This window comes from Sturnira hondurensis, unplaced genomic scaffold, assembly GCF_014824575.4.
Source record: "Sturnira hondurensis isolate 20B ecotype Veracruz unplaced genomic scaffold, ASM1482457v3 Scaffold0002597, whole genome shotgun sequence".
Classification (NCBI taxonomy): domain Eukaryota; kingdom Metazoa; phylum Chordata; class Mammalia; order Chiroptera; family Phyllostomidae; genus Sturnira; species Sturnira hondurensis.
In genome coordinates this window covers 7162472-7176067 of record NW_028075228.1, presented here as the reverse complement: position 1 = coordinate 7176067, position 13596 = coordinate 7162472, and the positions used below count along the sequence as shown (strand labels likewise).

The following is a 13596-nucleotide window of genomic DNA, read 5'->3' as shown; positions in this document are numbered from 1 at the left end:
ATCTAGAAGAACAAACATACACATGCGTGTTATGCACCTATGGAAGAGGTTTAGTGCCACTTGTGTGTGGGCAGTGTGTTTTGTTTTTAAAAATACACATGGGATCATACTGTGGTTTTATTCTGCAACTTGGTTTTCTACTCAGCAGTATTTCCTTAAAAATTTATTAAAATATCACTGCAAATAAGCTACTGAAACAGAAGTCTCCTAGCATTTTTTAACAGGGCTTTTTGAAGAAATGGCGTAAAGACGATGTGTGTTTTATTTAAAACCATAAAAAATGTCTCTAAGGTACCACATTTTTAAAAAGATGAGTAGTTTACCCATAGTAACTGCTGTTAGGCAGTTTTAATAAAAAGATGCTCTTGGCTGTAAAGTTAAGGTCAAAAGTTCTCTTCCCAAATGTTTCTATTCCTGCTGATAAAAGCTAGTAAGACTGAGTAGTCTTTTTTCGTGGATTTTTTTCTGCCTCTTGCTTGAACTGGGTGATGAAATAAAAGACTTGTTGTCTTGCCCTAGCCAGGTGGCTCAGTGGGGTGGAGTGTTGTGCTGTATAGCAAAGGGTTGTGGGTTCAATTCCTGGTCTGGGCATGTACCTAGGCTGTGGCTTCAGTCCCCATTTGGGGTGTGTAGGGAAGGCAACCGAGCAGTGTTTCTTTCTCACATCAGTGTTCCTTTCTCTTTTTCTCACTCTCACTCTCCCCACCCCTCTAAAATCAATGAAACATATGCTCGGGTGAGGATTTAAAAAAAAGGCACTTTGTTTTAGGGAAAAATGCCATTGTTGACTAGTTGGGACATTTTTAGATAAGATTTAAGGATTTAGGCGTGAAGTCCCAGAGTTCTAGAGTAGAGATTGGAAAACCTTTTCTGTAAAGGACTAGCAAGTATTTTAAGCCTTTCAGGCCAGATGGTCTGGGTTGTAACTATTCCATGTTGTGAACTCTATTCCATAGAGTGAACGCAGCCACAGGCAATATATAAACAACGAATGTGGTCGAGTTTCAATAAAACTTTCCTTACAAAAGCAGGGGCGGGGAGGACTTGGCCTGTGGGTCATAGTTTGCCAGCCCTGATCTGGAGTTCCCAACATTGAGTCCTGTGGCTGGGGAGGAGGGGGCAAGGGGAGCTAGCTGTCAAGTGACTCCTGCACCTTCCCAGACGCGGACTCTTGTGTGTCTGCGTTGAAAAGACCCGCATCACTGCATTCCATGGACATGTTGCAGCCTGTTTATTATCCGGTCCCCTAAGGATGGATGGCTAGGTTGTTTCCGAGAGGTGGGAATTGTATAGCAGTTGGGCTGCCGGGATCTCAGTGTGTCAGCCCCTCTGTGGTCTTCCCTCTCCAGGGCCAAGGGCAAGGTGAAGCACTGTCGCATCAACCGGGATGGCCGGCACTTCGTGCTGGGGACCTCCGCCTACTTCGAGAGTCTGGTGGAGCTCGTCAGCTACTACAAGAAGCACGCGCTGTACCGGAAGATGAAGCTGCGCTACCCCGTGACTCCCGATCTCCTGGAGCGCTACAGCATGGTAGGCGTTCGACTCCCGTGTGGTTCGCTGAAATGTCTTGTCCGAGGTTGTAATTCACCTGCTCACTCAGCAAACCTTTACTGAGCACTTACCGTGTGTCCGATGCTGCTGTAGTTCGGGGGTACAGCATCGAAAACAGCGGACAAAGACCCTGCCCTCACGCTGCTTAGAGTGGGGGTGGCAGATAATAAAGGAGATCGATTTAGAACCATACAGAGCACTGCAAGGCTCATGGGTGCTATGAAGAAAAACAAAGGGGAAGGTGGAAAAGTGTATTCAGGGTGGTGTAGAGAAGGTTCCCTAAGGGGGTCTGGGGAGAGCTCACCGAGGAGACTCCTGAGCAGACAGCAGTGGGCTGAAGGAGTGAGTCGTGCAGCTGTGTGGAGGGAGGGCAGCAAGTGCAGAGGTGCTGAGGGTGGGATGTGCCTGGGGGCACAGAGAGGAAGCCAGTGTGGCTGGAACTGAGTGAGCCCGGGTGGGAGCAGAACTTTGTAGGAGCGGGGGGGGGGGGGGGGGGGGGNCAGAACTTTGTAGGGGGGGGGGGCGGGTTACACAAGGCCTGCACGGTGGGGGGCCATTGTCAGATACTGGCTTCTATTTTGAGCCATTGCAGGGTCCTGAGCAGGAAAGAGACCTGATCTGATCGCCTTGTTTCAGTCCTGATCAGGTGTGTTTATTAACTGACAAGCAGGAGATTTATTATGCACCTGCCCTGTGCCAGGAACTGTCCTAGATCCCAAGAGAGCCGTGGAACAAGGCTGCCCTGGAAACTTGGGTTCTAATCAAGGGAGCTGGATGACAAATGGTCACATAATTAAGATGTCATCAGGCAGTGTGAATTACAAGGAAGAAAATCGAAGAGGATGGTGCTGTAGGGGTGGGTGTTACGTTAGGTTGGGGCGGGGGAGGTCAGAGAGAGGCCTCCTGCTGAGGGTTGGAATGTGAGCAGAAACCTAGAGGAGGGAGTGAACTGGCCGCGGTTGCTGTGACGGAAGCCGGTTCTGGCTGGGGGAGCAGCCACCGCACAAGCCCTGAGGTGACTCGGAGGTGACTCTGAGGACTGAGAGTCAGCTGGTGTGGCCAGAGCCTAGTGGAAGAGATGCGGAGGGAGGGTGGGGTGGTTTTTCAGTGTGTGCAGTAAGTGTTTAACCAGTTCTCTGCGGAGCGAAGCCCTGGTTTGTGGCCTTGGCCAATTTCTGTGGTGTAAATACATCCTGGTGGCCAGTTTCAAGGGATCCACCCCCGATTGCGGGTCAGGAAGAGACATACGGCCGCTCCAGCACACTCAGGGCTTGTGTTTTAACAACGGACCACAACGCCTTGCGCACAGTAGGCCAGGATAGGGCCTTTCTCAATTTGGAGTAAAGTTTCCAAATTTGGGGGAACTTCTTTATAGCTTCTTACTGTCTCTCCCTATGAGACAGGAATAAACTGTGAGGTTTCCTCTCTTCTGCCAGAGGGCGGGAATCCCCAAGGCAGCTGGGATCCTTATTCTGTGTAGGGGCTATCACAGGAGCATGGATGCTTCCATCATTTTTCTTTCTTCTTTTTCAGGAAAGAGACATAAACTCCCTGTATGACGTCAGCAGAATGTATGTGGATCCCAGTGAAATCAATCCTTCTATGGTACAGTCTCGACCTTTAATTCACACTATTTCCTGGTCACTAGATTGACATGGAGTCTACACCCTAACTGTCGTAGGGCATTTTGGGAAACTTGGCTAAAAAATATTTTTTCTTTTTTTTAAGAGGAAATTATGATTGACAACATGACATTTCGTGTCATGGAAGAGGTTAATAGAATTCTTCCTAAGGTGACCGTGCCTTGCTAAAATTCAGGGGTTTGATGAATCACCTTTGAGCCGCACAGCTTCTAATTAAAAGTGTTTGAAATGTTTCTTGCTCCCTGACGAGTTGGTGGTTTTTATAAATTCCACCTGGTTCTCTGACCTCCTCACAGTGCGAACACTGTCTCGTATTCCCACCCTGCCCGTAGGTGGGATTTCACTCTGAGCCCCTCACTCCTCCTTGCTCTAGTTTCGTCTCAGATGCAGTTCAAGCCTGCAGAGGGAGAGTGGTGCAGATTTTCGGCTTGAAGGGCGATCTGGCACATAGTATAAAGTTCTTGATCAGGAAGGGACCCCACTGGCAGGCTCTGTGGAGAGCAGAGACACATTTATTACTTTTTAAACTTAGAATCCTTGACCAATGCAAATCCCTTTCAGCAAGAAATGAAGTCTTGAACAGTTGTTGGCAAATGGAGCTGTGTGCAAAATGTGTTCAGAGCCATAGCTTGGGAGCAAAGACTTATTAGAGGTGGCAAACACTTTGGTTATGAGGATGGTGTGGCCTCCTGTCAGCCACATGGCGGGGTATGGTGGAGACGGGTAGCTTGCGGAGCACACTGACCGCCTCAAGGGCAGCCGCTCCCATGCGCATTCCAGAGAGCAGGCCAGCCTTCCAGCTTCTCCAGATAGGCCACTAATTTATGTGCCTAATGTGGAACCTCCACATTTTCAAATCCTGGCAACTAACTTAAGTTGTAGAGAAAAGTCTTCCTATGTTACCTGAGGCAAGCAAAACATGACTGCGTGCTGCACTTGACTGCAGGCCGCTCAGCTGAGGCGAATGCCTCAAAATAAAATTATTACTGTTATTGTGATTGAAAAATGGTTAACAATAAAGAAAACCTTTTGAAAACAGAAAAAAATAATCAGCCTTGTGCCACCATCCTAACGCAGTAGCTGCCTGCATCCCCGTCGGGTGGTCTGCCTCTGCTGGTCTGCGTACGTGTGTTTTACAGTCTCTGCGACCTGCATCTGTCCTCTTTATTCCGCTCTGTTCACCTGCCACTTGGCCACGTGTGGGCTTCTCCATCACTAATCTTCTTAATGACCGTTTTTGTGTAACCTGGTAGGCCAAGGAAGTTAGATGAAATATGTGGCTTGGAATTTTAACTTTAAAAAAGAATGGTTTCAATGCTGCACGATATTCTGGGTGGCTGTGCCAAGCTTAGCTGTGTCCCCATCAGCAGCCATGTGAGTCATTTCTGGTCTTTGCTTTTCTGGCTGACCCTAAAATGGACTTCACACAAGAGGCACTGAGCATCTTTTGCATTACTTCCTTTGGATGAGATCTTAGAGCTGGAATGACTAGACCAATAATAATAGGTAACATATCAATGATCACACATCAAGCATTGTTCTAAGCACTTGATAGCTCATTAATTCTCACAAGAGCCCCATACAGTGGGTACTATTTTTTGTTCCCATTGTACAGATGAGGAGGTTGAGGCACACTGAAGTCAAGGTCACATAGCTAGAAAGGTGTGGAACTTGGTCCCAGGCAGCTGGGTGCAAGGTGTGTGCTCTTAGCCACTTTGCACTGCTGTATGCCTGCTTGGTCATCTGACGGGTGGCTTGTTTCTGGGCAGTTCATGAAGGACCACCTGTCAGGCTGGAGAATTGCTCCTTGTGGAAGCCATTGTGTGCCACCCCCACTTCTGCCACTGGCTGTGTCTCCCTTGGAGGCTGGCAGTGACCTGTGGAGTTTCACGGGGAAAGATGTGGCTCTAATTCTCATGGCCACCCTTGGAGCAAGATGCACAGGCAGAGCAGGCTGTTTGCAGTGGAGGAGACAAGGGCAGGAGGCCTGGTTAGCCTCTGGTCCAAGTTCCTGTGGAACTTGCAGAACTCAGATTAGATTGATCCTTAAGGAACATCCATGAGCTATGGCAGTGACTTAATGTTAATTGATTCATCTTTGCAGTCAGCTGCCGGCTGGTTGACCTTAGGCATGGATACTTCATCTCTTTGGACCTCAATTTCCTCACCTGTAGAATGGGCGTAATAATGCTGCTACCTACTTGTCAGAGTTGTTGGGAAGATTAAAGGAGATACCATAGATCAAATGCCTAGAGCAGTGTTTTTGGCTATAGTAAGCCCTGAATAAAGGTTAGATGCCATTTTTGTCATTACATGCATAATCTCGTTTAATAGGCTCAACAACCCTGTGAGGCATGTAAAGTTTTAATTTTCATTTCCTAGGTGGGGAAACTGAGGCTGAGAGAGCCTCAAGATTATGTCGTAGTAAGGACCAGAGCAGTAACTCGAACCCACTTGTTTGACTCCAGAGCCTCAGCTCTAGGGAGCAGTTCCACTGGATTCCCTGTGAAACCCTTTCCCCCTCCCTTGGGTAGGGGGAGGGGACATTGCTGATCTAAACAGGTCTGACAGTTTCTGAGGTTTTCCCATTAGTATTTGCGTGCTGCATGGGTATTCATTTTGCCATGGATTTATGCTTGCCAAGCAGGCATTAAAACAGATTTCATTGATGACAAATTTTATTCTGAGTAAGTTCTGGTTTGTTTCTCTCAGTGCAACGATCACCTTTTGATAGATTTCATGGAGGAGTTCCTCAGTTACTCCTGCAAAATGTCAGTGTCCTTCAGGAATCTAGTTAGGGGACCCTTAGGCTAGGTAAATATTGGTGAGGCCCAGGATGGCCAGCAATGGTATTGAGTTTGAACTTCCGGGAGGAATATTGAGCACAGGCACTGAGGACTTCAGAGGTGCTGGTTGTGATTTAATCTGAAAGCCATATCCTTTCTTTGTTGAGGAAATCGAGCAATTTGGGGTGCCCTTGGTTCTGACCAGGCCAGTCCCCATCCCTACTCCCTGGCGCCTTTTTGAGATTATGGAGCCTCCGCAATGCTTGCACTTTGCCAGTAGATGGTGCTGTAACCCTGGACTGAAGACCTTGCTCCCTAAAGAGAAGAACCAAATGCACCAGTGNTGTGATTTAATCTGAAAGCCATATCCTTTCTTTGTTGAGGAAATCGAGCAATTTGGGGTGCCCTTGGTTCTGACCAGGCCAGTCCCCATCCCTACTCCCTGGCGCCTTTTTGAGACTATGGAGCCTCCGCAATGCTTGCACTTTGCCAGTAGATGGTGCTGTAACCCTGGACTGAAGACCTTGCTCCCTAAAGAGAAGAACCAAATGCACCAGTGAATGCAGAGGCTTCCCTCTACTCATGTCAGGGTCCTGACCTTTTCCTTTCTGTTTTCCCTGAAAGCCTCAGAGAACTGTGAAAGCTCTGTATGACTACAAAGCCAAGCAGAGTGATGAGCTGAGCTTCTACCGTGGTGCCCTCATTCACAACGTCTCCAAGGAGCCCGGGGGCTGGTAAGGCTGAGCCGCTTGGTGGATGAACTTGACTGGTCACTTTTTGGTAGTGAGACACAAGGGCTGGCTGAGCTCTGACCCCTCTTATCTGCGTTCTGAGCTGTCTTTGACCTGTTCTGCCTTCTCTGGGAAGTGGCTTGATGCATGTGTGCTCTGTTCAGAAGAGTGGGTAAGCAATAATAATTATTATTATCATATTATATCACATAGGTTAAACATATTATATATTATTTTAATTGTAATAGCAGCTACCATTTATTGAGTTCTTACTGTTTGCCAGGCACTATGCTAGTTGCTTTCATACGTCATGTAACCAAATCCTCACTACAAGTGTGTGGAGTTAGGACTATGATTATCCCCATTTTACAGATGTGGTGAATGAGGCTTTCCAAAGTTGCACAGCTATGAAAATGCACAGGCTCTTCCCATTATATAAGCCTGTGCATTCTTTTAAATTCAAATTCTTATGCAATGGCTTAATCCTATGCCCTATGTAATGGCCCCATCCTGGCATGCAGAGGGCACATTTTAGGCCAGAGGTACCTGGTGTGCTAGGGTTTATTAGCTCTTCTCTCTTCTAATGCAGGAAAAAAAAATTGCTCCCCAGCCATAGGCCCCGGGGTAGGGAGTTTTGTGGGGTGATTCCCACCTTCGAGCTGTAAGAATTTGTTCATGACTGTGAGCACTGGCAGGGATTCAAGCACCTCCTGAGATCAGGATTGCTTCTTCCTACGAGATAGCTGAATCTGACCCAAAACTCTGGATAGCAGCTCCAATTGCGTGCCTCTGCGTGTAAAGCTCTGTTTTAAACACTTCATTTGAAAAATAACTCATTCAGTCCACACAATGACCCTATAAGGTTGGTTCTGTCAGTACCTGCATTTTACAGACAAGTACACTGGCCCAGAGAAGTATAGTAAGTTGTGCAGGGCCACACAGCAAGCTGAGATGTGAAGCCAGGCCTTCTGACTCCAGAGCCCACACTCTTAACCTAACTCATGTACGGATGGAGTCCAGAGGCTTTCAAGGTTTTTTAATTTAGAGAGCCCTCTCTCCAATGCAATTCTTACCTGGATTTCCCAGAGTCAAAAACAGGTAACAGCAGAGCTGTCTGTCGGAGCCTGGGCTTGGAGCCTTCATCTGGCCGCCCCACTGGAACCTAGAGGTCCTCCTTGCAAGGTCCCAGCCCCAGATCGCCAACCACAGTGTTGTCCATCCGCCTCCCTCCAGGACAGAGGTTTGACTTTCCAAGGTCCCTCCGGATGAGTGGCACGGTCAGGATCCAGTCTCCCCCAGGCCCCAGCATTGCCTGGCTGTGCCGTTTCACCCCGCCTCTGTTGAGGTCTCATTTCTGTCTGTGAGGATGACTGACATACGGAGCTGTGGGTGGAGCCCAGGTAATCACTGCAGTCACACCCTTGTGCATGTGGGCAACAGCCCATGCCTTTCTGCTCCTCTGGTGTGCATGCCCACACGTTCCCAAGGCTGTTGTTTTGAGGAGAATTAAGAGCCTGGCATGAGGGCCTTTGCTGAGGCACTGTGAGCAAACCACCCAGTTGGGGTTCCCCCCTTTCTCCTCCTCTCCGGTAACAATAGTGCCATCTAGGGGGTGCCTGTGTCAGACCCCCTTTCGGTGCATCCTCCCAAACTGGTTGCAGTAGAGCTGAGGGGACCAAATAATTTTTGAGCATCCTGGGATGTATTTGAGAGCGAAGAGAATGTTCTTATTAATAATTACGCCTGGACAGCAGGCACAAATCACTCAGTTCTGGGCAAACAGTCCCCCTGCATACAGCCAGCTTTTGCCTGAGACGGCCCTGGAGAAACAAGGGCGAAAATGGCGTACAGCTGGGGAGCCTGTATCTACACGAGGCTCTGGCACAGTTGGCCTTCACTCTGCTCGTTTAGGTCGGTACACAGTGGAATGTTTCCCACCACCCCCGTACAGCTTTGACTGAGGTTGAGGAAGGTTTCACATAGTGGGGGAAGTGGACTGCTCTGACGTCTGTAGGGACAGATGCCACAGGAGCACAGAGGAGCGCTCAGCCTAGGAGGCGGTCAGGCAAGGCCCCCTGGCGGTGGCACACCTGAGCTGAATCTGAAATGGTCAGTGGGAGCGAGCTGGATGTGAAGGGCACAGAAGCTAGACAGCATAGCAGGGGCACAAGTGAGGGGTGACTGGTTGTTTGGAAAGAATGTCAAGTTTGAGTCATGGGGAGACAGGAGTCGAGGGAGGTCCAGGAGCCCCTGGGGTCAGACCCTGTGGGCTCTGATCGCCAGGCTGAAGAGTCTGAACTTGACTGTGACGGGTTCAGAGACGCATTCTGGAAAGTGCCCCTGGCTGCAGAAGGTGGCCCACACGGGGTGTTGGAGGGAGGAGCCCCTGCATGTCCAGGCACTGGACATGGAGCAAGAATCTTGGAAATGCCACGGTCTAGTTGGGCCCAGACCTGTGCATAGCTCGGTCATGTCCCGTGCTGTTGCTGGTGCTGCTGCTGCTCAGAGGCAGGGAGGGGGTTGGGGCGGTGTTTTAGCTGAACAACGAGAACACTGTTGAGCACCGCCTATGTGCTGGGTGCTATTTAAAGCTCTCGGCGTGTGTTAACCCATGAAGTCCGAATAAATCCTCTGAGGGAGGCACTGGGATTACCCGCATTTTACAGACGGCGCAGGGGACCCACGTAGTTGGTCGTGGAGCTGGGATTTGATTCCAGGCCATTTGGCTCCAGCACCGTCCTTATCTCACTCCGTCTCTGAGCTCACGGTGCTCCCTACTCCAGAGCAGAGCTTGTCTCGTGTGGCCTGGGAAGTCCACACCGAGCACTGAAGCTTCTGACTTGTGGTGTCTCTGACCAAAAGGCAAGAGGATTCTCCACACCCGCCCCCCACCCGCCCCGGTCTTGCTCACTGCTGATAAAGAAGAGCAGGGGAGGCCTTTGGAGTGCTGCTTCATCTCAGCGCCTCCTGTGGCCTCTCGGTCACGCACTGCCTTTCTCCGCCCGCGGCTGGGATCTGAGGAGCAGAAATGGACTGTTGACACTGCCCGGTGAGGCCCTTGATGCCCTCTGCTCTTACCTAGGTGGAAAGGAGACTATGGAACCAAAATCCAGCAGTACTTCCCGTCCAATTACGTCGAGGACATTTCATCAGTTGACGTGGAGGATCTGGAGAAGCAGGTGAGACTCCACCGTTGCAGGGAGGGACCTGCCGCTCCTTCCGGGGAATCCACTGAGCCATCTCCGCGGGTGCGTTTACACGCACTGCTGTGTGGTCCCGGTGGAGCCCTGGCACAGAGTGACGTGGAAAGCAGGATGGTCCCCTGAGCTGTCGTGGGTGAAAGTCACTGTGACCGACCATGTTTCAATCAGGTTGTGCCGGGCTGGAAGGCTTTGAATATGCAGGAGAAATCTCTCTAGGGTGAAAATGGCTAAACGGGGAACTTGTCCTTTGCTCAAAGCAGCTTGCAGGTGAAACACATTTAGTTTGGCCCCCCAGACATTGAGAACATGCTTGGTGTGAATAAGCAAGCAGGCCAAAGTGCAAGGTGAGTTGAGGCCTTCCTGGTGTCATTGTAAACCTGGTTTCTGTTCCCTGCCTCCTCTGGCCCAGAACACTCAAAGAGCAGCCACTTCTAGTGTGACGGCACTGCACCAGGGATGAACTCTTTGTATTGGGGACTTTAAGGTCCTGTCTGAGCCCAAGGAATTTTCTAAGGGAGTTGGGGCAATCCGGGAAGGCTGCATGGAGGAAGGCTGCCTTTGAGCCTTAAAAGACAAGTTAGATATCAACAGCAAGAGACTGACAGGAGGGAATTAATTCTAGGTGGGAAGTACCGCTCAAGCAGAGGTGTGGTGGTGGGAACGTGATTGTGTTCAGTGTGCTCAACGTGAGGCAGAGAAATTATGCCCTTACTGTGCAGTCTGTGGTGCCCCTGCCCACACAGCGTTAGCCTGGTGGAGGGGTGGGGAGTAACGCAGTGGGCAGATGCACAGTTCTGCCAGCTCTCCTCGCACCAGGGTGTTCCCTGTTGCACCTGGGCCCTGGGAGGTAGAGCTGATGGCTGACCAGGGCTCCCAGAAAGCCTGAGAGTCAGATCGCAGGGTGTGGATGTTGCTTCCACGGGACTTGGAGAGTCACAGAAGGCTTTTGAGTTGGACTTTAGGAGGCCAGAGTCCCATCTCGTAATGTCAGGAAAAGGGGCTCGAGATGTTTCTGAAACCAGATCCGTGGAAATGCTCCCACACCAGTTCTGGAATTCGCTAGGCCCGTTTATGTGGATTGTAAAATGAAGTGCCAAACCTGCCAGCACCCGCTCACTGCTTGGTCCCTGTCAGTCACGTGCTCCATTATTCAGCTCTCTCCCCCCGGACATATCCTGTAATGAAAATGCATTTTAAACAGTTCCACTGGCAGTGTCTCTGCTAAACGGTGTGCTTTGGAAACTGGTTGTCTTTTATGATTATACCTGTTAAAACTAACATGAGGTATGTCTTATTTCTTCACAGATTATTGAAGACAATCCCTTAGGGTCTCTTTGCAGAGGAATACTGGATCTCAATGCCTATAACGTCGGTGCGTTCACACATGGCCTTGGCCTAGATTCCCACCCAAATCCCCCCACTCCCACCTCGAGTCTGGCCTCAGAACCATCCCCAGCAGGCAGGCAGCTCTTGTTGAAGTTGAGTATTCAGCCAGGCTGGTTGCTGATTTCAGTGTTGGGTCTGCTATTCGTATCTGCAAAGTGCTAACGCTGAGTCTGGTGCAGAGTAAGTGCTAGACGAGTGTTAGATGGTGTTCTTCTCAATGTCGTCTTCATTTCAGGGATCCGCCTGGGTATCCCATGCTTTTCTAAGCGGAGCTGGGCTCTTGGCCTGGCTGTGGCGGAGCATGGAGTTGGGAGTGTCTGATTCTAAGCCCAGATCTGCCTCCTGGTTGCTATGTCTCATAGCAACCAGGGCCTGTCACTTCTGGGCCTGTCACTTCTCTCTGAACCTCCACTTGCTGACTGCTCAGCTGGGCATCAGGAAACCTGGCCTGCCCACCTTGGAGTCTGGTGCAAGCGGAGATGTGAGTGCATGGCCCAGGCACACAGGTGCATACAGTGGTGTGGGGGCTGTGAACTGCAGGGGCTTCCTGAGCCCCGACCATGCCTGCTTTTAAGTGGGGACATAGCAGCTTCCATTCGAAGGGACTGAAGGCAGTGAGGAGAGCAGTCTGGGCAAGAAACCTATGCAGCGTTCCCCTGGGGGCAGCCCGTCTTTCCACAGCTCTAAGCAGCCCATCAGTTCGTCAGCCTGGGTGTGTTCCCTGCAGGGCCTTTGCTGGGAGGCCTGAGCATGGTCCAAGGCCTCAGATAACAGTAGTGCTGGGAAATTTCTGCTTCAAGTGTCAGCACCTTGCTTTCTCCATTTATTGCCTGTTTGTTTTTTCTCCACAATGATCTAATAGGGTGGGTAAGAGAGGGACCCTTGGTTCCAGTTAACAGATGAGAAAAGCAGGCCCGTGGGCACCCACAAGCCCTGCCTGAGGTTCCCAGGCAAGTTAATGGATGAGCTGGGACTCACTAGTGTTGCTCTTTTTATCGTCTCCTGCACCGTGTTTGCAGGGCACAGGTACAGGGCTGCGTGGTGACAGACAGGAAGCTTGGAGTCAGGTCTCATTCAGGCCTCGGCTTTGCCCTTACTAGCTAGGTGACCTTGCATGTGTCACGTTCCCTCAACAAGTCTCCGTGTCCTCCTGTAAAATGGGTATGACAAGAAAGCACCCCAAAGGGTTGTGATAAGGATGAAATGATATTGTGCATGTGATCTGCTTAGAATATTGCCCGGCACATAAGAGCTCAGAGAAGTTAGTGAGTAATCTTACTTGGCAGGTATTTCTCTTCTCCTAGCCTTAGTTTTCTTACCTAGAAAACACTTTCTCTGCAGAGACAATCTCTTCCATGGCTCCCTCCTACTGGCAGTCCTCGGTGTCCCTTGACTTGTGGCTGCGTCACTCCGATCTCTGCCTGTGTCTTTAACGGTCGTCTTCACTGTGTCTGTGTCTCAGACTTCCCTCTTCTTTCTCTGATAAGGGCACTAGTTCTTGGAGGTAGGGTCCACCCTAACTCCACAGATGGTCTCATCCTGAGATCCTTAGGTACATCTGCAAAGACCCTGGTTCCAATGAAAGTCGTGTTCATAGGCACCAGGGGTCAGGCTGCGGGCATACCTTTTTGGAGAACACAACTGGGGCTTCTGCTCACCTTAACCAGTGACGTGTGTCAAGAGTCCAGACACCGCCCAGTACGAAGCAGGTGTCCCAGTCAGCACTGACTGCTGGGCTCGTGACAGAGTGGCTCGGGCAACGTGAAGTCTGGTCTTCATGGCTTCCCGACAGGCTGATCAGGACTTGTGGTGTTCTCTCCCCAAAGTGAAAGCCCCACAGGGGAAAAACCAGAAGCCTTTCGTCTTTATCCTGGAGCCCAAGAAGCAGGGGGACCCTCCGGTGGAGTTTGCCACGGACAGGGTGGAGGAGCTCTTCGAATGGTTTCAGAGCATCCGGCAGATCACCTGGAAGATTGACACCAAGGTAGGCCCTCTGCTCACCTGGGCTCAGGTGGGCCTGGTATTCTCAGGCCCCTGGCACTCTGCGGAGATGTAGGTGGGTCCGGGCAGCAGCAGGCCTAGGGGCCACTCAGAATTCGGAGCGGTGATGGGGTGGGTTCGGGCAGTAGGGTGGCATCGTGATTTTGGTAGAGGGAAGGTTTGTTAGAGGTCCCCCTGGGCAGCCTCAGAAGGCTCAGAGTGTGTGCAGTGACTCTTCATGTCTGGGACTATATCTTAACAAGAAGGGTTTGCCTTTCGTATTGTATTTCCTTGTCTCTAAGAATTATTCAAAGCA

The 13596-nt window shown here is 50.4% G+C and overlaps 1 protein-coding gene across 2 annotated transcripts in view; it reads left to right on the top strand.

The window, feature by feature from the left end:
- The window catches only part of PLCG2 (phospholipase C gamma 2), a 146670-nt gene that overhangs the window by 93930 nt on the left and 39144 nt on the right, over window positions 1-13596 (top strand). For both annotated transcript variants that reach the window (XM_037040323.1, XM_037040324.1), the window contains exons 20-25: window positions 1350-1530; window positions 3085-3156; window positions 6605-6714; window positions 9794-9890; window positions 11220-11286; window positions 13127-13284. In XM_037040323.1, coding sequence (XP_036896218.1) covers window positions 1350-1530; window positions 3085-3156; window positions 6605-6714; window positions 9794-9890; window positions 11220-11286; window positions 13127-13284 — 685 coding nt within the window. The remainder of the gene's footprint in view (window positions 1-1349; window positions 1531-3084; window positions 3157-6604; window positions 6715-9793; window positions 9891-11219; window positions 11287-13126; window positions 13285-13596) is intronic.